General features: G+C 40.9%; 1 protein-coding gene across 3 annotated transcripts; it reads left to right on the top strand.

The window, feature by feature from the left end:
- Positions 1-45: 45 nt before the first annotated feature.
- Positions 46-23,722, top strand: sec24b (SEC24 homolog B, COPII coat complex component). 3 transcript variants are annotated; one of them, XM_038698747.1, is made up of 24 exons: positions 46-319; positions 932-1,612; positions 2,179-2,331; positions 4,152-4,283; positions 7,730-7,813; positions 8,356-8,519; positions 9,146-9,330; positions 9,631-9,733; positions 11,143-11,269; positions 11,428-11,537; positions 12,390-12,502; positions 12,707-12,825; positions 13,284-13,339; positions 13,486-13,692; positions 14,869-14,992; positions 15,707-15,865; positions 16,072-16,245; positions 16,509-16,619; positions 16,798-16,973; positions 18,033-18,170; positions 18,450-18,554; positions 19,834-19,926; positions 20,596-20,699; positions 22,688-23,722. In XM_038698747.1, exons 1-24 carry the CDS (start codon positions 226-228, stop codon positions 22,800-22,802), a joined length of 3,627 nt encoding a protein of 1,208 aa, XP_038554675.1. In that variant the 5' UTR covers positions 46-225; the 3' UTR covers positions 22,803-23,722. The 3 variants fall into 3 exon arrangements, with proteins under 3 accessions (XP_038554675.1, XP_038554677.1, XP_038554676.1); XM_038698748.1 differs by lacking the exon at positions 46-319 and adding an exon at positions 403-620; XM_038698749.1 differs by lacking the exon at positions 4,152-4,283.
- The last annotated feature ends 223 nt before the right edge of the window (positions 23,723-23,945 follow it).

Genomic DNA, 23,945 nt, shown 5'->3' with positions numbered 1-23,945 from the left:
CAAGAGGGAGTGAGAGGACCAGATCCAGGAGTTAAGGTCCTTAACACACCGACTGGAAGCTTCAGCTCAGCCCAGCAGACCTGGCCAGGCTGCCCGGGTCTTCACTGACCAGCAGCAGCCTCTCTGCCGCATTTTTCGAGGGTGAAACCAGGCTGTGGGACACCGCAGCTCATGTGTATTTACCCACCCGTGTACCTGTGGGCATAAGGACGGGAGGACTGAGCGATGTCTGCGCCGGGTTACAGAAACCTTAACAGCTCCGTCAGCTACAGCCAGAACTCGACGCCGAACGGCGGAGCTGCGCCCCCCTACCAGAATGGTAAAGCAGGCCGAATGATGCGATTAGCCGGCTCGCTACAGTTAGCATGCTAACCCTCTGTGATGTCAGATAGTCAGCCGCTGTTTTGTTTAAATTGTACAACTGTCCCTTGGTATTAATTTGAATAGTTACTACTTAAGTATAAATTAGGGTGACGTGTAAATTAATTAAAAAACTGAGTGTTCCGGCTAAACCTAGATGGTGGCTAACTCTAGCTAACTGAAGAGCTAACCTACAGAGTTAGTAGTGAAACCCAGAGGAGATAGCGGCTAACGAGAATCGACAGTTAAGAGTTAGCAAGGTGAGAACTGTGTGACAGATTGCGCACCAACATTTAATAATGTCTGCTTTATATGAAAGCTAAAACAACTAGTCGATTTAAAGTCGCACTGTAATGATTTAGTATTTATTAATGGTTGTTTCTGTTCTGTCAGGGATGCATGTTCAATATTAACCCTTACTGTTGAAGAGCAGCTAACAGCTACTGATGAAGCTTGTTTGCAGCTAAGGTTAACCTCTGTTCAGTACTTAATGTGTGAGCTTTTCTAAACTTAACCTTTTTGGCTCTAATCTCATTGAACATGCACTTTACCACCCCCTCCCTCTTTTCAGGTCCTGCACAGACATACCAATCCATGTATCCACCTACAGGCTGCTATGGACCCCCACCTCAACAACAGAGCTACCCCACCGTTCCTGCTCACTCCACACTTGCTCCCAACAAAGCACCCATCACGAACAGTGCCCACAGTGCTAACTACTACCAGAGCCACCATCAGCAACATCAACACCACCACCACCATCACCTTCCTCAGCATCATGTAGCACCCTCCCCATACAGTGCACCCTCGAGCTCTGCCCCTCCATCTCAGCCATATGCCACCCTTCCCTCTCCAAGACCACCACCATCAAATGCCCAGTACAACCAGCAGCAGCATCCACCATATGCCACGCCAGGATCCTACTATGGACAACAGTCGTACCACCTTCCCCCACCACAGCCCACTCAACAGCAGCAGCAGCAGCCCAGTTTGATGCCTGCACCAGCAGGTGGTCCTGGAGCACCCCTCTACCCAATTGTTTCCTACCCGTCGGCGCCTGGAAGTAGCCAGTACGGCACCTTGAGTTCCTCCCAGAGCACCTCTACGCCTGGAGTCATGCCCACTCAGATGGGTGCACCCCTACATCAGTACAGTACCTCTCGGCCGGCCTCAACAACAACAGTGCAGCCTGGGTACAGTGTCGCTCCTCCTAGTCAACTGGTGCCGACAGTCAATGGTCAAGGAAGCACAGGTACGTACGTGTGTGAATGGTTAATTTAAACTGAGGCTGATCAGCTGCAGGCTGGAATGTGAGACATTTTCAAAAGATTCTATAAAACTATATGTTTATTCCAGAGCACTTTATGCATTGGATGTTGCAAAAGCATGTATACTAGCTGTATTGGTATCAGTCAAATACTTTCTTACCAACACTGCATTGTTGCGTTCCAGTCGTGTGTGTGTGTCACTCAGTATAGCTTTCTAATTACCTACAGAACAAAAGTGTCATAATCTTTTTTCTTCAAGTCACTTAAGTTGATTAGGCATGGCTAAAAGGTTTTGAACCTGCCTTTGTGCAAATACAAAAATCTTTGTTTGTATCAGCCAATATAGGAGTGAAAAATCAAACCATACTGGTACACACATAAACCCAAAAATAACGATGTAAGCAGCCAAATATCTGTTTGTAGTTCATGTATTTCCTGAGTGTCAGTCTTCATTAAGGAGATCTTGGGTTACGCAGACCTTTTATTCTCCTGTTGGAGGTGTCCTACATTTTATTTATGTTTGGCTTCTTTCTTGTCACCCACACCACAGTCCACCAGCACTACCACCAAAGCCACCAGGCATCTCTGAGCTATGACTCCTATGGCAGGGTCAGTCACAGCAGTGGTGGTGGCGCAGAAGCAGACCAGCCACCCTCAGGAACCCCCTCCACTTCAGTCCATTCCTCGCCGGGCCACCACCAAGGTAACAGTCAGATTATAGTTTTTGGTTTTGGTTTTTTACTTTGATGCAACACACACAAAAAGATGAATCACCATTGTTACTGCTGATACTGATGAACAGCAGGTTGTGAAATTAGGTGGTTGTTGTTTTAACTGAGGAATTTTAGCAGTTTCTGTATGTACAAAGTTAGAAGTTGACAGACTGCCAATGTGCAGTTAATCTTTTAGACAAAATATTAATTTCAGCTTCTTCAAAAGAAAAATTTAAATGTTTTCAAAATAGCCTATAGTTTAAAATTCTCTTTGGGGGGTTGTGTTAAAATTTTGAGACCAGAAACCCTTTTTGTAGTTAAAAGGTCAACATAAAATCAGTTTCCTGTTATATTTTGTTTCTCTGCTTACAGAAAAAACATCACACTAGTGCAGTAGTTTGAGAAGGTGTCCTTTTATTTTATCTTTGTGTTTTGGTTGGAATTGGTGTTGACGTGAACACTCTTTTTCTAACCTTCTTTACTTTGGTGTTTGAACATGAGGTCATTATAGGACAAATGACTGCTCTTGGTTTTGCAGTGCTGTGGTGCCTGTTTTTTGTCTTTTCTGGTGCAAACTCTTGATTCAGCCTATGTTTAGATCTACTATTTGAATGTTTGAAATCCTGCTCCAAGTTTAGTGTGCAAGTGTGTGTGTGTGTGTGAACGGTACACATGTTCACAGCTGCACTTTGGAAATGCACCACACGTAATCTGTTGCACACACGCACAGTTTCAAATGTGCAGGTGTGAGTATTGAAACAAATTTGAAACTTGCCACTCAACTGCCTGCTGCTGTTTTGTTTTTTGGCTGTGACCTGTGAATATTTCCAATGTCAGCTTAGCAGGTTAAGACCAAAGGACTCTTGCACCAGCTGCGCCTGCATTTAATCATAATTGTGGTTGCAAAACCCAATTGACTTTGAAGCTTTGCATAGTCTCTCCACAGAGAAAGAAAGTATACCTTGTTTAGTAAAATGTGCGCCTAAATCATTAATTCTCTATCCCGGAGCAAGTGAAAACATGTTAGACAACCTCATGAGAAAAACTGAACAAACAAAGCGGATGCAACTCTTAATGCCACAGCTTGTTGTTACAAATATTTCAAGTGGTTCATTAATCAAGTGGTCTTATTATTTTAAGCTGCATATAAGCTTCATTGTAACGGTGAATGCAATGATTGTGATCATTATGGTTCATTATTGCGATGCAATTTGCTGAATAGATTGTGCGATACATTTCTGTAGCAGTAGGCCACCCACAGTACTGACACAAAAAACAACTTTATGAGTAATACAGTCCCACGGGGATTAACATATTTGCAGGTGCTACAATCAGTTTGACACAACAAGGGATATGTATTTTATGCCTACTTTACACCTGCTTGTGTGTGCATGTAAGTTTCAAGGTGTCTGTTTTTTTTGTACCAAATTGTCAGCTGCCCTCTAAAATATTCAAATGTACACTGGATATGGAGTTTATGTTAAGCAACACACCTTAATGCAAAACAAGTTGTGATACTCACCTTTTCTCATCGGCAGAAAATTTTGCTCGTGGGTCTATAACTCTTATGCATGAAGACAAAGTGTATCAAATAAAGCAAAGAGCCTCAGTATTATGGTGTTGTTAAAGGTAGTTTGTCTGACATCCAGCTACTTTTATCAATCGATCGGAGACGTTAATTTCTTCAACACACACCACATACACTACATTAACTTAAGTTTACTGCCCGACCTCCGCCGCCCTGTCTGCTGTCGATTACCCAGTCTTGACAGTTTTCTTATGTGCCCTTCCCACTCCCCTCTTCCAACAGGCATGCAGTATGGATATGTTACTAATAGTGGAGCAAGCTCTGCCTCTGCCACCACCTCAGGCCCAGCCGCAGGCCCCTCGTCATCCAGCTCTGATGATGATGAGGAGGAGGAAGATGAGGATGAGGAAGCAGGTCTGCTTTAGCTTTTTCCTCCCCATAACCCCTTTTATTACCACTTTCTCCATCCTCAGAAACTCCTTCAACTCTGTCCTAAACCTTCTCATGCTGTTAAACGTTTCCCATCTCCTTTAATAATGAAAACTACACCCATCCTGTTTACCAGTGGTGCGTTTCCATTCCCTACCAATGCAGCGTCATCTGTGTCTGATGTTCATCCGTCGCTTCAGCTCCACCTACCAACACGCTTATCAGTTTGTCGCTCATCATTCGTACCTTCCGCTTTCTAATAGGCTAATCAGATTTTCCCTCTGCGTCCCGCTGCCACTTCAACAACCTTCCAAAGTTTACCCAGTACTCTTTCCCCTTCACAATCAACCAGTACTGACACTGAATCATCTTTTTAGTATCCATGTACTCTGCTCTGTTGCTCCATCACATGACACTTTGTGTCTCAGAAAGGTGAGAGGTAAGTGGGTTGGCATTTCGGTTTCTTTTTTAAAAGCTTCTGCCAGGTTCTGCTTGTCTTGATTGTCATGCAGTGGAAAGAGTCATTCATGCATGCTATCTAGCTCCCTCTCACTTATTAGTCTTTGGGATATCATCCACCTGTAGTGCACCTGTTATTACCAGCATACCACCAACTGTGGTTGCTGATGGGAAATAAATCAGTAAGTTGTGGTCTTTCTTCTGGTCTGCTTAAAGCTCTAAAATTCTGGTATAACCCCATGGCCTTGGATATGAGTTTGAGTATGAGAATTGTAAGTTCACATTTTTAGTTTTGACAAAAATCATGATAAATGATTAATAGTTTAAGACATTTTATCAATCAAAAATGTCTGGTCATAGCTTCTAAAATGTAAGGATTTGCTGCTTTTCATTGTTTTCATATTATTAATAGGATAGTTTTGGGTTTTGGACTGTTGGTCAGACAACGTAGCAATTAAAAGTTTTGGAAATTAGTAATGTGTGTTACTAATCAGTGGCCACCAGATCAGACTGGGGTTGTACTTGGTATCCTCCATATGTGAATGTGTGTGAGTGGTCAGGGGAAGGTTAAAATAACTAATGAAAATAACCACAAGTTGCAGCCCTAAAAGTGTCCACCATTAAAAAGAAAAATGCTTTTGACTTTCTGTTATTTTAATGTAAATATGTTACGCCAAAATGTTGATTTTACTTTATGTTGCTTTAAACTTGCATCTTACATTTGAAAAGGATAAACTTAATTATTTTATTTGATTAAGAGATATAACTTATTTTACTTTTTAAATATCTAGACCACATAATGTACTTTACTGTGCTTCAACGGGCTTGTACATACTGTATATGTGTGTGTTTTGTACCATTTAGGTGTTCTACTATCCCTCAGGATCTGTGTCATCAGCCAGAGGTTAACAAGTTTTTAAATATAGCCACTCCCCTGACAGCAGGTTCAGGCTCTCTGTGTATGTGTTTGCTGACTCACCTGCTTCCCATGAGCTAGCATGGGTGAAGGTTTTGTCTGTACGCTTCGCACTCATTTACACATCTCTTCTTGATAAAAAGAGAAGCTTGTTTTAGCTTTTATCTCTCAAGTCTTCCATGTCTATCTTACAGGTTGTCTGTTGCAGCAAAATACCAGTTGTTGATTTCTACAGCTTTTTCCCCTGTTCACAGTGATTGTAGATAATCAGATCAGTGTCACTTGTGAGAAACAGATTAGAAAGGGGACGCTGTCAGCCACAATATGGAGCTTTAATTATCACTAATCAGGGGTGGCAATAGCCTGGGGTCAAGCAAAGTGGGCTTGTGACTAAAAATCTTACAGACAACAATGCAGGGTTGGAAGAAAAAGGACATTTATACTGAGTAAGTCAGCAGCTTATAAAGGCTTAATATAAAAAGTTTTGTTTTATTCGTACAAACCCTGGGTAGCATGCCACTTATTCATCTATGAGCTGACAGACCAAAGGAGAAGAGGAGGTGTCAGAAGGATCTTGGAGGAGGAGGACAAAGGCTAAGCTGTTCTGGTGTCCTCCTCCTCCAGAGCAGATAATCCAGTAGTACGCTGGTCCGATTTAGTAGGAGATAATTGGATCCTCTCCCGTCCAATGAGCTCTCTGTGTGAGAGAGAGAGAGAGAGAGAGGCCTGTGTGTCTTGGTTTTCTGTTGTTGATCCCTCTTTTTGGCCCACACGGATTAATGGGTTCATTCAAATATTCTACCCATGTAATCCTTTTGGGAAAACCTTTTTATTATTGGTCATGAGAGGGAAAAAAACAGTGGCTGCAATAGACCATAATGCAGTGCATCTACAAGACCTTTTTTGGTAAGATTATAGTTTGGATGTTTTGCCTTTATTTGATTAGAGTACATTAGAGAATCAGACAGGAAGTGTGACCACAGAGAAAGAGAGGGAGAGAGTGGAAGGACATGTCAAACCAGGATGGTGTGGTTACATGGTCTGCGTTTTATTGGCCACCATGATGCCCCATCCACAAGACCTGTTGAATTTTTGGACCCTTTATACACTGATACACACAACTTATCAATATCTTGCCCTTTTCTCCCTGTGTGTTGAAAGGCATTCTGGGAAATGTATGAAATTAAGAACTAAATGTAAAAACAAAGAAGCAGGTTGAGGAAATGTGGAGTTTTCTTGTAAATAAACAGTTATGTTTACATTTAGTAATCGCTCAATACCATGGTTTGTGTGTATCCTTGAGGCTTAACAAGTTTAAAACATTTCCTTCCTCATGAAACAAAGCCGATTTTAACTCCATTGACCGCCCTCTGGCAGCATGTCTTCTTTTTCCCTATCTTTTCCTGGCTAACTTGTAATAATTAAAATTTCATAAAAGTGTGAATGAAGACAAGAGACTGCGTGAGAATCAGAATGAACTAAAATAAGTAACAGCAAATAAAATACTTAAGAGATAATAATGCTGTTCTATACCCATCTCATAATGTTTAATCTTATTCAATTCTGTTAATGTTTATATCCTCCATGTTTTTCCTGCATTCCCTCCTTGTTTTCTATCCTCTGAGGCTTGTGTGCTCCACCAAACATTCGTATGCTTTCTTATTCAAGACTTAAGTGCATCCTTTCATCATCTTTTCTTTCCCGAATGCACTCTGCCTCATCTGTTTCTCTACTTTCTCTTCAGCCTGAGGGAATCCAAACACACCACTCTTCATTGCCAAACAAAAACTAATTCTCTTTAATGTTTTTAGTCTTTTGTTCTTTGCCTTTTTTTCTCATTCTTGTTGATTTCATTTACAGTTTTTTGTCCTTCAATCGCTGAGGCCTTACCTCTTCCCATTTTTATCTTTCAACCTTTCTTTTAGTATTTTTTGCTATCCTGATGGGCCCTTGTTTAACTATATTTCATTTCGGTCTTTATACCTCCAGCCCTCTTAAGCAGTCTTTGCTCTTTTATGTCAGTTTTTAATTCTTTCTGTGTTTCTGCCTCTGTCAGGCGGTGACACGTCCTCTTCCACTACAGGCAGTGCCTCTCCGGTGCCCAACAGCTATGATTCCCTGGAAGGGGGAAACTATCCGGGTATGTTTCAATGATAAACATCTACGCACAAATATATACATTACCTAAGCGTATATATGTAAGAATGTATTTAAGTTTGACGAGAGAAAATGTATCATGTTGCATTTGGGTGTGAGCATGATCATAGATAAACCCCAACATAATCACTCTGGTGGTCTTTAAATGGTTCTGGAAGATGCAAAGCAGATGTAGAATTTAACAGGTTGATGGAAAGTGGGGACAAGAAAACATAAAAAAGAAATACACAATGTAGAACATAGCAAATTAATTCAATTAATTAATTAAATCTGGTGAAATAACAACAAGTAGAGATATGGGAGAGGTGACTTGTTTTTCTGCTGTGAAAGGATGATGAGATGCACTTCTCAAATAATGTAAAAGCCTGTGATGAAAGTGGGACGCACAACACATTTACCACATCAATATATTTACAGAATGCATTAAGCAGCTAAGCTGACTGTCATAATCATGTTAAAACATTAAAAACCACCTGTCTGCCAAACATGAATCAAATTTCTTCAATGCCGACCTCTGTGGCCCAGATTCCATGCCGCCTTCCAACAATATGACCAACCAGGCCGCGCCCTATAGCAACTATGCTTACCCCAGCATGCAGCCAGCCTATCAGCAGGGGCCGGCCTCCCACACAGACTCTTCACCTTCTCATGACCCGTATGGTCAGTCAAGCTACCAGCAGTGCTCTCAGGTGAGGCTACACCTTAAATTAAACGGATGTTATTTTATTATTTTTGATTGATTGATTGTTTTGTATTTGCAAGTGAAAAACATTTTTCCAGTCTAGTTCCAGATCTCTGGATTTACAACCACATCTTAATTTTTTGTTGCCACAAATACAGTACAGTATTACAAATGTGTAAATAAGCAACTTTGTTCTTGTTTCCGCAGCCCAAGTGGGCAAAAAACTCTTATGGGTGAATCTGGTGTTATTTTATCCTTTTTTATAATAAACAAACTGTCCCCTGATATAGACGATCTCTGCCATAGTACTCTATTCTTATCCAGAAAGTGTTAAAAACATAAGAAAGAGAGATCAGTATGTTGAGTGTAGTTTGTTCATCTAAGCATGTTGAACTTAATAAAAAATATTGCAAACTCAACGCGGAACTATTCTAAGAGATTTGACAAATTAACACTTTATCTTTTAATAAGTGTTGTTAAAGTTGGTATAGAATCTTTGATCTTTTCATTTTATCTAGGCTCATATTTAAATTGATCATCCTCTTGCAGCTGTATTGTTTTGCTGTACTGACAAACCAGCCCTGATTCATCACCTGAGTAAATACTAGTTCTGTATCTCTGCTTCGTTTGCAGCCATTCCCAAACCTGTCCCAGCTGTCCGCAGCCTTGGGCGGGCTGAGCGGCGTGCCAGAGCTGGAGCTGGAGGCCCTGAGCCCAGTCAACCTGCTACAGGAGAGAAACCTGCTGCCCCCCAGGCCCCTTGAAGCCCCCGAACCCAACCTCACCCCTGACCTCAAAAAGGTCAACTGTAGTCCACAGTGAGTAATGTGTAGAGAGCTTTACCTACTGGGCTTTGTGTATTTATTCCTGAAACGGCTACAATTGCTTTTGAATCCCAAAAGTCAACATTTGAGTTCATTATATTTCACCTCCAAATAATCTACCAAAGTAGCTACTGTGTATGTAAGACAGTGACATCATGAACTATATAACGCACATCGTAATTCAAAGATCTTAACTTCTTGGAATAATCTCTTTCTCGCACACATAGACTGAATATGTGTGTCGATGTGTTATCTAATACGCTTTCTCTCTCCCCGTGTTTCTCTGCTGATCAGGACATTCAGGTGTACCCTGACCAGCATCCCCCAGACTCAGGCTTTACTCAACAAGGCCAGGCTCCCTCTGGGCCTCCTCCTCCACCCCTTTAGAGACTTACAGGTATGATGTGATGCCTAAACCCCCAAAAAGCTCAAAGTACATGAGGATATCCAGGCATAAACTTTCTTTGTCTCATGTCCCAGCAAGGTTTTTCTCTACGTATCTTGTCCGTGTTGATTTTGCGACACTAGTACAGTTGACTGGGCTACTGTAGCTTCAACTATTTGAGTTAATTTTAAGGTGTGACTGATGGGTCTGCAAATAAAGATTTATGTTGGGTGAGTATTTGAAATGAGGTTACAATAAAGGATCACATGATTATATTTAAAGGTTGCTGATTACGGTATTATTTAAATACTTTCTCACTAACTGAAGGCTGGGAGAAGAATACATAGCTATTTTCAATAGAAAACTTGTTGAAATAGTGTGTGTATCAGTACATTTTTATCTTTTTCAGCACATTTTTACAATAGCGTGATAATACAGATAACCTTCATAATGTTGGTCACTATAATCGTGATGTGAAATTTTTCATACTGTTTCATCCCTTATACTGAACCAGTTATGAGTGTGTTATCGATCACAGCAGCTGCAGTGACAGCAGGACAGAGAGGAGGAGGAGGAGGAGAATAATAAGGTGCAGGAAGATGGGTATTTATAGAGGCGTTAGTTGACATGGTGTCAGAAGGTTTGAACGGATGGAGAACAGGGAAGCAATGGTGCCACGTGAGAAACAAGTACGAGGTTAACACCAGACAAATGGTTGTAAAAGTTTGAAAGTAGCTGGAAACTTTGTTCACTCAAGCAGCAGCAATGGCAGATTAATGTTCAAGCTGTATTGTAACAGTAGAGTAGGCTGAATTACATTCACAGAGGGTCCAGTGTGAATTTGATTTATATTCACTCGGATGCAGAACCTTGAAACTGTCAAGTGTATCCACAGTCTACGATGAACTTATAGATCTTTTGGCAGAAAAGGAACATTCAGGCTCAGTTGTCACTACTGCTTTCATAGTAGATGACTAACACCATAGATGGAAGGTTTCACACTCACCATTTGTTAGACACTACACCACTTGCCAATTTGACACCATGACTCTGTGCTTGTGGAATATTTGTGATTTGAATTATAAAACAGACATTCGCTCTCCTCCGCAGTTCTACCAGTCAAGTCTAAATCCTGGCACCACTAATGGTTTATAAAAAAGAAAAACGGCTATGAATATGCTTTGCTTTAGGTCCAAAAACAAATGCGCCTTGTTTACTACCGCTGTGCTAGACGAGCTTACTTTTCAAGTCGTCTGCTGAGGCGTGAGTAGAGGAATGTTTTGAGAATGTCAAGATTGAGGTTAATCTTGAACATCTTGAAAACATGGCGTGTAAAATGTTTAGCTCACTCGACACGTGTGCTTTCTCTCAGCATTTACTCTATATTTCTCTCCCCCCACTTTATTTCTTTCTCTCTGCAGCAGTTACCGGTGATAACATCGAACACGATAGTTCGCTGTCGCTCTTGTCGCACCTACATCAATCCGTTTGTCACCTTCCTGGATCAGCGCAGGTGGAAGTGCAACCTCTGTTATCGGGTCAATGATGGTATGAGTTTAATCACGAGTTATTCTGGGTCAGAAAGTAATGTTACTGATTTCCATTTGTCTTCTACTGTCCTGTTTTCTGTGGCCAGTCCTATAATTATAATTTTCTACTGCACAGTGTTGCAGATGTCATTCCCGCTGTCTGTTTTCTTTCTTCAGTTCCAGATGAGTTTATGTACAACCCAGTCACCAGATCGTATGGCGAGCCCCATAAGAGACCAGAGGTCCAAAACCCCACTGTGGAGTTCATTGCCTCCTCAGACTACATGGTAAATTGTCTGTGCTGATCCTAAACTTTTGGCTGTTGTTGAGGTCTTGTGCATTTCAATGTAGTGTGATTGTTTGTCCACTAGAGGGCAGTCATGTCTTGGTGCAACTACATCTGGAGGCATGGGTGTTCCTATGAACTTTGAAGAGGTCATCTCTCTCTCTCGCTCTCTCTAAAAATAGATATAAAAATTGTTGGGGTTTTTTTGTGTGCATGTAATAAGTTTGCAAAGTGGAAAAAGCCCAAAGTCCAGCCCAAACGGCATTCACATCTCACACAGAAAACACTGCTCTCAACTGCCTGAAAACAGCTCATTTGTAGTCCAGCCTTTTCCTTTTGATTCCTGTGACGACATATCAAAATGCACGTCATAATGCTCGCCAAGTGGCTAGTCCGACACGCCCTCAAAAACACTCTGAACAGCAGGAACTAGGAACTAGGAACTAGGAATTAGGAACTCCGCATATGCAACTCCCAGTAAAGATCATGTAGAAACAAGTTGCATCACTCCATAGCTAAAACGAAGCCTTCAACACACAGGTTGAAAAGAGGAGCTGCAGCAATGTGCAGTAGGACCAAAAATATGGTGTTTTTTGAAAATGAAACCATGCAAACCTGTTCTGGTACAACCCCTAAATAAGATTTTGAACCTGAAAATGAGCATAGTATGACTCTTTAAACGTTAAATCTGACAAAAAAAGAGGGTACATACATGTGTCTCTTACACAGATGTAAAATTAGACATATATATTAGACAATAACTTTTTCAAATCAAGTTGGCTGGTTTTAACACTGTATCATCTTCATTGCATCCCCACTAATCATCTATTTGTTCTACCTCGTGTGTGTTCAGTTGCGGCCCCCTCAGCCAGCGGCCTACCTCTTTGTTCTGGATGTGTCTCACAATGCTGTGGAAGCAGGCTACCTTAAGTACTTCTGTGAATTACTACTGGAGAACCTGGATAAGTGAGTGCCGTTGATAATCAATACTGTAAACATAAATGTGGCTTGCTTATGAGTTTGTTTGCTTGCTTGCTTAATGATTGCGGTAAAGTACAAGGTTAGTGTAGTTTAGTATTTACTAGTATTATTTCTTCATAAAACACATGTTACAGGTTATGAACGGTTATGTTTCCAGCTAATCTAGTTCTGACTGGTTATGTGCTTCAGGTTGCCTGGGGATACACGCACCAGGGTGGGATTCCTCACCTTCGACAGCACCATCCACTTCTACAACCTCCAGGAGGGACTGTCCCAGCCGCAGATGCTTGTAGTATCGGACATAGATGGTACGACTGCTCATGTTAGTTTGTTTTTTTAACCAGTAACAGTAAGTGGCAACGGTGTCCAAAATAAACAACACAGCTAAGTACAAGTTCTACATAAGTAGAAAACTGTCTGAACATTTCAGTATTGTACATTTTTACATCTGAACTTTGTCTTTTTGTTCTTTAATTTAATTTTTAAAGATAATTTAGAATTTCTTTTTTTTTTTTTTTTTTTTACTGAGATATGTAACTCTAATCCCTTTTCAATTATATTGTATTTACACATTAGGATACAGAATGGTAATTCAGAACATGCCTACACACAGTGGAGCAAGTTATGTCAGGGCATGTTCTTGACCACACCTAATGATTTCTTCAGTTCTTTCAACGATATCTTTATGTACCAACCCTTCATTAGGGTTCCTTTGTTCTGTTCTAAAATACTCTGGAAATTTTTTTAAAAGTTTTTCTTTTTCCAGACATCTTCATACCGTCTCATGACAGTCTGATGGTGAACCTAAAGGAAAGCAAAGAGGTACACCCTTTGTTTATTGTGAACATAAATAGCTACTACAACACTTTGTGTAATCACACTCTTTCTTCCTATTCATTCATTATTCTCTCATTATTTGCTCAATTCCCTCTCTCTCGATTTTATTTCTCCCTCCCTTTCTCCCCCAGCTGGTGAATGACCTGTTGACGTCACTGCCGGGCATGTTCAGCCAGAGCATGGAGACCCACAGTGCCCTTGGCCCTGCGTTACAAGCCGCCTACAAGCTCATGTCACCCACTGGGGGCCGTGTCACAGTGTTTCAGACCCAGTTGCCCACACTAGGTGCTGGTGCGCTGCAGTCAAGGGAAGACCCCAACCAGCGCTCGAGCACTAAGGTATGAAAGAGAGGGCAGACATTTTATGAAGTACTGTATTTCAAGTATGATAAATATATTTCTTTTTTGATGTACAGATGATAAAGTTTGAGTTTATGTGGTTGCTGCTATTTGTCTTTGTCAGCCATGTGATTTATTTATTTATTTATTTTTTATTCAATTACATTTTCATTTATGTAGCACCAATTTATAACAGAAGTTATCTCATTGCACTATGCATATAGATTCCCACCATGAGCAAGCACTTGGTGACAGTGGCAAGGAAAAACGTTTAGCAGATAGATTAGAACCTAGACTCGGGTGGGCGTCAATCTGCCTCGACCCGTTGGGTTGAGAGAGCGAGAAGGAGGAAAGAGAGAACACACAATAGCACTATGCTATTTCTCCACAGAGATGTAAAGTAATAGTGGTGGTAATAATACAAATATCAATAAAAAGATGATAATAATGGCAGTAATGATGAATAATAATAAAAAGGTTCAGACTCCGTTGCTCCGAAGCCAAAAACACCTGCATTTTTCAAATATAACGCAACCTCTAAATGATGCTGCATTCCCCGTGATTTGTGAAGCCAAAACCAAACCACATAACACATGAAATACAAGAAGAAATGACTCTTCCACGCCCCCTATCGTTTGGATTTATACTTATTGTTCTGGCATTGTGTATTTATATTCTTACCACGACTCACTTTTATTACCAGCAGCAATGTCATAATTGGAGCTCAGGGAAAAAGCATCCATGGAGAATGCTGAGCGCTGTGATTTATTGATCTTCATCTGTGTTCTATTTTTGATCTGAATAAACTGCCAAGAAGTTACAGCAGTAGTGTCCAAAAATCATGACTAATCATGAACTAAGAACAGATGTGCTTCCTACGGGAAAGTGATTTTGTATTCTTTAGCTTCTGTGCTTTCATGAGGAGTTATGGGCTGAAAAACCATGGAAAGTTATACTCTTGATCAAATCCAGCAATGAACAAATACATGAACTCAGTCTGCATCCTTGTCATACATCATTTAGTGGACACTTTAATCATCAAAACAAAAATGGAAGGAGTGTATCTAATAGCACAGGAGGAGGTTTAAGGAAAGTAAAACTCCTGTTGGTGGTAATTTGATCCACAACACAGAACATGAGGGTTTTCTTTTTGTAATAAGTCTGTATCTTTTTCAGGGAGTTCAGCACCTCGGCCCAGCCACAGACTTCTATAAGAAACTCGCACTGGACTGCTCTGGTCAACAAATTGGGGTTGATCTTTTCCTGCTCAGCTCCCAGTATGCTGACCTTGCCTCGTTATGTAAGAACACCCAACATTTCAACCTCGTTGTCAAAGAAAAATCCATATCTATAGTCACAGAGGGGCTTCGGGTCTTGGGAATGACAGTTTCAGTCAGTTGGTTTATCTGCTTGACAGAAATATCCAAACTGTGGGATGGTTTCCTGGGTCAAAAGTTCCTTGTGTCACTTTTTTTGGCGGGCTATGCCAATAACAAATGACTGAATGAGCCTGAACTGTTCTGCTGAAAATCTTTTGAGTATTAAACGGTGACTGTGGGCTTGAAAGGTGGATCTGAAAAGTTGTTAGCTTGCTCCTTCACACAGGATGGCAGCTACAGTTGGTTTTGATTCACAGCAGTAACAGTCTGTCCTAATAGAGGCCCAGAATTATGGCACAAAAAGCATTAACGCATCTGTTGAAACTTTTCAAACTGCTCATGCAGCATTATACTCTTATCCATTGTTGATCCCTCCGGTCAGTAGTTGTGGGTCATAATTGGAAAGCATTGTAACTGCTTACTACAGCTGCTGTCATCAGGGGGAGCAAGCTAGAATCTTTTCAGAGCCTCCAGGCTCTTTTGAATACTAGAAAGACAGATTTATCAGAGTATTCCTTTGAGCTTAATGCTAACATTAACGTGCAAAGGCCACCCAGGGCGGTTTTATCACCATAACAATAAGAAATTGAATTGTAAATGAATACTTTTCCTTTCCTCTTCCTCCTATTTTTCAGCATGTATCTCCAAATATTCAGCGGGCAGCGTATTTTACTACCCCTCCTTCCATTACATCCACAACCCAGCTCAACTGGAGAAGTTCCAGAGAGATCTCGAGCGCTACCTCACCAGGAAGATCGGCTTTGAGGCGGTCATGAGAATACGATGCACTAAAGGTAACTGGGTCACTAAAGTCAGACACACAGAAGCTCTGTTTTCAGGTGTGAAAAACACAGAAGGACAAAATGGAAGATGTTTTCAGGTTTAGCTGTTCTTACAACTGAATGTGTTTTATTTTTGCAGGAGAGGTTCTTTTCTTGCTCTGCATACTTTTTTTACAACATTGTTTTTATTCCTGCCCTTATTATCTGCTTGCCCGCAGGTTTATCCATCCATACGTTCCACGGTAACTTCTTTGTGCGCTCCACTGACCTGCTGTCCCTGGCTAATGTGAACCCAGACTCTGCCTTTGCTGTCCAGATGTCAATTGAAGACTCTCTGGCAGACTCGTCTCTGGCCTGCTTCCAGGCTGCTCTGCTCTACACCTCCAGTAAAGGTACCTAAACTCTCACGTACACTTCAGTCATGGGGAGCTAAGTACACTGTTCACCAGCAAGACCCTTAAAACCTCACATGAGTAGAGACGTTGGGGTGAAAAAGTACTGCTGAAAAAGTGTGCACTCTTAAACTTTCATTGTATAAATAAAGGTATTTAAAGATATTTGTAAGCTCATACACGATCCACAGCTGGGCAAATGCTAGTGATGCATTTTCAAATAGTATTACTGTCTCGGATTAATCGTCCATCTATTCCTGTAGGAAAAAGGCGAATACGGGTCCATACTATGTGTCTGCCGGTGGTCAACCAACTGAGTGATGTGTATGCCGGAGCTGATGTTCAGGCCATCACTGTTCTGCTGGCCAATATGGGTGAGTCTGTAGCGTACAATCTCAGTAAATAAACACTACACAGGGATAAAAAGGAAATGCTTACAAAGAGTTAGTAGAGTATTACTGGCCTAATGTTAGTACTGCTATTTAATTTTGTAGCCTTTTCAGTGGATGTGAAACTCCCCTCATCCTTATCTTTTCCGCATTCGGATTTCAGCTATCGACCGCTCGATATCGTCCAGTCTGTCAGATGCTCGTGATGCCCTGGTGAATGCAGTGGTGGATTTGGTGAGCGCCTACAAGAGCAACGTGTCAAACCTACAGCAGGCCGGCCTTGTCGTCCCTGCTTCTATGCGCCTCTTCCCAGTTTACATCCTCTCCCTGCTCAAACAGGTGCGGCTGCTCAACGGACATTAGTGCATAATGACACACGTACAAGTAAAACACATCTTGCAAATGATCACCCAGTAATCCACCCTTACATCAGTATTACACATCCTAAAACATGCCTTTACATCACCACTACCCTTCCCTCTACACACAAATAAAAGCTACATTTACACATACTCTGTATGTTCAGTGACTGCATTCATCCAGGAGGATTCATACATCCAGCTCCACTGGAAGAAGAAGATATACTTTTTTAAACACTCTAAGGAAAATTAAATCTTTTCTCTCTCACACCCATGTGTCATCTGACACAAATACCCATATAGGTCTGGTCACATTAGTGTACACCCTGTAGATTTAAAACGGTCTCCACTTCTTAAATGCTGATTAACATATAATTGCAGATAGATAACATTTCAGATTCCAGTGTTTCAACTAGGATTTATTTTTAGGCGGAGTTAGAAACTGCTAGTCTCGCGGAACAGGCGTGTTAAGCTTGCTAGTTAGGCTATATTTAGATATTAAGCAACGAGACCATGGATAGGGCCCATCGAAATTTTTATTTGTTGCTAGATTCCATTTAAATTTTTCCTAAATTTTGCGTTTCACCATTTAAGCACATGTTGTGTAATCCTGTGGTGAATGACTAAAATTTCAACAGTTCAGTAAGAAAACATTACAAATTCCTCTATCCATCTATCTTATCTATCTGTCACCTAAATATATATATTATTTCTCATTCTATTGGGCTGGGCAGGGGGGTCGTTTTGGGAGATCGGGCCGCCACCCGCCAAACAATGATGGAGAAAACACTGGAGTCATTAGAACTTAACACCTTAGTTTAAGCCACCTTCATTCCAATACAATGATTTTCAATTTGTATTTGTTAATGCGGTTATAACCTGCAGTGGAGCTACTCGGTCACTGTGATGTACTGGGGCAGCTCACAAGTACGACGTGACTGTGAAGCATCATTAGGCTGAAAAATAGGACATAGAAAAACTCTAATAAATGAAATAAAATAAACTCTCATATTAATTAATATTAATTATTTATTTCCAGAAAGCTTTGCGGACAGGCACCAGCACGCGGCTGGACGAGCGGGTCTTCGCCATGTGTGAGTTCAAGACGCAGCCGCTGCAGCAGCTGATGCGGATGGTTCATCCTGACCTGTACAGGCTGGACAACATGTCTGAACAGGTAGGTCACTGACAAGGCTGAACAAGAATGGACTAAATTATATTTCAGAAGTTAAAATGTGGTAGATAAGAACTTTCTGATCTGGCATTTGACTGTGTGGTGACGTCATTTTTTAAGCCACTTTGAAGGCCTTGACTGTGTGTGTGTAAATTGTAAAATGACATACAACACTTTACACTTACTGTATTAAGTGACTTTGGTCCCTTTTTGTTATTTGAAAATAAAACGAAAATAAATGGAACAAACTAATCCTTTGCTCTATTTGTGTCACACTTGCAGGGGGCGCTCCATCTGAACGACACAGTGGTTCCCCAACCTCATCTGCTCCACCTGTCTGCTGAGAGGGTGAGCAGAGATGGAGCTTTCCTCATGGACTGTGGCAACGTAAGCTTTCAGTATTTATTCATAACACACTCTGGGCCTTTGGAGATGATGTTTATTTCTCCTCATTTATAATATATTCTGTTCTTTTGCCGCAAATCTGTCTCATTGTCTCGTTTGCTTTAACACGTGTAGATCATTTTAAGCTTTTGTAATCATTTTAAGTAAAGGCAAATGCAGTGTTATTTTGCCCTATGGGAAAGATAAGTGAAGGCTCAGGCAAGGATTGGTTTGGAGGATTGGTTGTTGGTAACAAAAATAAAATACAGAGAGGAAAATTAACCTTATTTAACCTAAATACAGTGAATATCAGTTCAAAATATCAGTTTCATCCCTGGAAGGCAGTTGTAGATATTTGAAACAATATTTTGATTAAAATAAGAGAAAGAAATGATCTAAACTATTAATGCTGCTTCTTAAGGGGTTTCACACCTGAAAGTCTACACCAAGGTCCAAACCAAAGTTCATGGTTTGATACAGTTTGATGCATATCGGTTAGTTTTTGTTTGGTTTCACACTGCAATGCTGCGAGCGCACTAAAGAACTTTACATGACAGACTTGCGTCCTGCGTCTCCCTATACTCGACATTGACAGGGTTGTAAACAGTTCCGTGGGGAGCTTTAACAAGAACGAATGAACGGATGCATAACGTTGCCGCTAAATTGTTGTTATTATTATGGCATTACTACCTGCAGCACCAACTATACTCAAGGCTCAAAATTCACCAAATAAATGTCCTCGTTGTGCGAACATTATATCATCACTGGCAGGTCGAGGACAAGACGGCAAGCAATCCTTCTGCTCCTCCGTTTGAGGAGAGACCAAAGATGTGATTGGCAGTTTGCTTCCATGTGTTATAAAAGATGAGCTGTCACGGGAGATTTATAATTGTGTCCTTATTTCAGTGCATTTGTTTATTTCTGGTTTACACGGGAACCACCGAACCTCCTGTAAATGGTCTGAACCATCCAAAAAATACTTTCACACTAGAAACTAACCAAACCATGGTTCAGTTCAGACCAAGACTACCTCTTTTTGCCGGACAAAATTTCATCTGTTTGGTCCAGGGGAGGTTTCACACCTGTAATTTTGGTTCGGATGAAATTGAAAAGTCTAAAAGACCAAACGAGGTAGGTGTGAAAGCCCGTTTAAAGGCTTTGGAAACCTGCAGTTTTTTATTGTTTTATTATTCCTTATATAGTCATGAATATATGTTATAGAGAAATACTGTGAAACAAAGATGCTCTTTCCTGACGCTGCTCTCTGTTTGTGTTTGTGCAGGTGTTTTATCTTTGGATCGGCAAATGCTGCAATGAGATGTTCATCAGAGATGTTCTGGGCTGCCCCAACTATGCTTCAATACCCACCAACATGGTCAGTAAGACAAACTCTGGAACAAAACTGTACAAGCAGCTGTCATTTCAAAAAGTAGGTTAAAGGTGATGCATTCAAAGTCGCTCAGTTCAGGAAGAGAATTCACTCACATCCAACAAATCAGGAAATGAAACAGAATCGCTGTGAATGGGGAAATGGCAGTATTGTTTTGCATCATGAACGGACACACCGCCCAGTTGCTACATGAATGATGCAATGCAGCATTGTACAAATTTCCCCTGAAACTTTGTCACAGATTTGCATCACAATAGAAGAGGGCTGCATTTCTCAAGTGTCGTTAAATAAAAAAAACTACTTATACAGCAAAACAGATTTGCTGGTGTAGCTTTTCTGCTTTTTAACAAACCCTGCAGCTACCTAGAAAGCTCTGTCATTACCACACCGTGGGCGCGATGGTAACACCCAGAACAAAGCTGTCAGCACTTGTTTATGCTGCTCATTGTATTTTCTAGAAAGGGGTTTGATGCATGCCAGACCCACCTACAAACCCCACATTCTAAGCCACATGCATATTTCAGTTAACCACATTGCGTTGCAGAGATCACTGTGTGAATCTACATTATCTGTTTCCTATCTGAAACACACACAACAGTGAAAACAATGTTGTTGATGTTTTGGTTTTGCTCTCTTTCACTCTATGAATCCCAGAGTCACATTCCTGAGCTGGAGACTCCTTTGTCTGAGAGAGTGCGAGCGTTCCTCGACTGGCTGCAGGACAACAGAGCATTTAGCTCCATTATACATGTCGTCAAGTAAGCACTTCTGGATTAACATCTGGCTTTTACTAACACTAAGGGGTCCAGTCTGACCGTACACACCTCCAACAGTCAACCGTGATTTCAAATTACATAACAGCAAAATGAGTTTCACTACCTCTAACGCTACCAGCTGCCAAAAAATTAGAAGGGTCCAGCGTGAGAAGACACGGTAGTGTGAGGATTTCGGAGATTGAAGTGAGATAAAAGAAAGTTTGTATTGCTTTTTGCAGCTGTAATACCTTCGTGGGATCACAAAAATCTATCTTCTGAGTAAAGGGCTGAGATGTGGAAATATGAAATACCTTCAGGTTGTTATTTATTTTTGTTTCTTTTTAGAGCACTGAAATAGCCACACAATCGCCACTTTGTTCTTCACTCCACCCAAAAAGAATGTAAAACCGACATGTTTTGTCAGGATATACTGTATCCTGACACTGGTGTCCCTGGGGCATGAAGGCTTCAGTTTGTAGGCTAGTCCTGAAGTGATTAGTCACTAAATAATACAGTATTTTTGAAATTTGATTTATGTTAAAGTCATTTATCAAGAAGAAATCTCAAACATTTTCTGGTTTCCGCTTCTCCAATGTGAGGATTTCCTGCTCATTGCAGATTGAATAAATCTGAGTTTGAGAGCAGCTTTAGTTTCCTATTCACATCAATAAGAAGTGGCTGTCACAAGGGTCACACCTGTGACCATCTGAGCATGTGATCGTGTGTCCCATAGTTAATTGGTTGAAGAGAATGTTGACTTACATTTCCAGCAATCTGCTCTTGATTACACATCACTGCACTACACAGAAACAGGGTGTGGCCAGTTTCATGCTTAAGTGGAATCCTCCTCCCAGCAGAGATCAGCCTGAGGTTGACAGAATAATATTTCCAATGTAAACATATAGTAAGCAGTGAGCTCACAGATTGACAGCGGTGGTAAAGGTTTCCACAGGGAACGCATTGTTTCTGTTTCCTGTGGCACATCATCGTTGCTTAACCACGTTGACACCCCAGTGTTGTTGTGCTGATCTCAGTACAAATGGACTGAGCGAAATGCATGTGATGAGTTGGATGACATTTCTGGAAACAGTACAAAAAGTTACACAATTACATTATAACTGAAGCTAGAAGTTTGTCTCTACAGTAAACTGAACTTTTAACTTCAGATTATTGGTTGCGTGTAGTGTTATAAAGCTTGACATTTAAGCTCGTTTTTGGACAGCACATCATGTTACATTCTACTAATGAAAGTAGAGCCACACCCAACTATTATCCTCACTTGAGTCATCTGCTGATTATTTTCTCAACTAATCCTTTTGCCAGAAAAATGTCAGAACAGTGAAAAATGCCCTTTAGAATTTCCCAGAGCCTAAATTATGTATTCAAAGGTCTTTGAAAAGTTTTTTTAAGCAATTACTAAAACAACAATTCTTAACAATTATTAAGAAAGTTCCCCATTAATCTACTTTTGATCTACTAAATAATTAATCCAATTGTTTCAGCTCAAATGAAAGAGTTACTTTGTAAGTGACTAAAAAATAAATAAAATGGAGGCCAACACTTTAATTATTGCAATTTTAAAACGGCACATTTGAAAGTTTTTAAAAAGGTATTCAGGTTTATTTGCCTCTTTATTTAGTCCCAACCAGCAAATATGTTCATAACAGCATTAATTAGCAGCCTAATAAATAAAGCATAGGTGCAGTGTTGTATTTCTCAGTACTGCAAGACTAAATGCCCATTTTTGGATTTTTCTGATGAATATGGGGTGGCGATGGCGTAATGGATAAGACTATGCCTTTGGTGTGAGAGACCCCCACTGTGACCCATCCACCATTGTGTCCCTGAGAAAGACACTTAACCCCTAGTTGCTCCAGAGGTGTGCGACCTCTGACATGTATAGCAATTGTCAGCCATACCAGCCTTAGATAGAATGTAATATTACAAACCAAGTGCTGTTTTCTTTCTAACCTTCTTGTCTTTGTCTACAGGGACGATGCTTCAGCTAAAGCTACGTTCTTCCAGCACCTGGTGGAGGATAAGTCTGAGTCGGCATCTTCATACTATGAATTCCTGCAGCACATTCAGCAGCAGATGTCCAAGTAGGCTCCCATCATACAGAGAGAAACTTTGTCCGCAAGCAATCTCAAACCAGAGTGAGAAAAGGAGTTTGGCCTCGTAGAGTGAAACTAGCGTTAGCCAATGACGGACACCCATCGCTCCTTCAGACCCGTCTTTAGCGAGGTGGGTTACCTCCCGTTCCTCCAAAACTGTCTTATTAAAGAAATCCACCCTCGAAGCTCATTGGTCAGCCGTGATTTGACCATCAGGAGGGGAGGAGGGGATAGTTGGTAGGATACAACAGTTAGAGAAAGAGATCGGGGATTTGTTCCACTTTAGAAATGATTTATCGTAAACTCTCCTCCATCATCTCCTCGCTGCCTCTTGACCACTTTCAAACCCTGATTTAGCCTCTCGTCAAACCCATCGCTCCTGAGAAAAGAAGGGGAAAGTCGAGCCAAGAAGATGCCACTTCAACAAGTTTTAGTTTGATTTGTTTTCGTGAGCCTCACATGTAGCTAGTGATGTCTTTTTGTTTTATTTTATATTTTATTCCCCTCCTCACTCCCTCAGTTTTATTTTAAGACTCTTTTGAATACACTGGAGAACAGAAACGAGCATTTCTTGTGTTGTTTTTCGGCACGTGCTTTGAAATAAGAAACGCATGTCACCGTTTTGTTTGCTGCTAGTCTGAGGATAGACGACAACCGTCTGTAATGGGAATATATCAGTGGTTTGATGTTGAAAACCCTCATGTTTGCTCCCTTTACTCTCCTCCACTGTGTCAACTCCTTATTTGTCGCGATCAACCCCTCCTGCCCCACACTGTCAACGACCTTCTTCTCATGTGTTTTATTTTTTCCAGGCTCTAACTGAAGTTGCTATCCACTTTGTAACTATTGAAAAGAATCTTTTATGTGCGATAATTTATGAACCAGCTTATTAAATAAAAAACAACAACAGAACTCTGACTGTTTCATGTGATGGTGCCATCAGTGACATTAATCAATGTCAGTTATGTCATAATCAGTATGTCCCAGAGTTCCCACAGTTTCCATGTACAAACAAACTTTCATTATCTTTGAACCGGGGGTTGATGTAATGGCGCTTGATCACTATGATCCGACATCATGTGACTTTTCAGGACCTTGTCTAATGGCGCTCATGTTTCCACACGTTTACATCATC

Source organism: Micropterus salmoides, unplaced genomic scaffold, assembly GCF_014851395.1.
Source record: "Micropterus salmoides isolate LMB-PRFRI ecotype aquatic unplaced genomic scaffold, ASM1485139v1 Ms_hic_scaffold_5, whole genome shotgun sequence".
NCBI lineage: Eukaryota > Metazoa > Chordata > Actinopteri > Centrarchiformes > Centrarchidae > Micropterus > Micropterus salmoides.
This window is presented reverse-complemented; position numbering and strand designations above follow the sequence as displayed.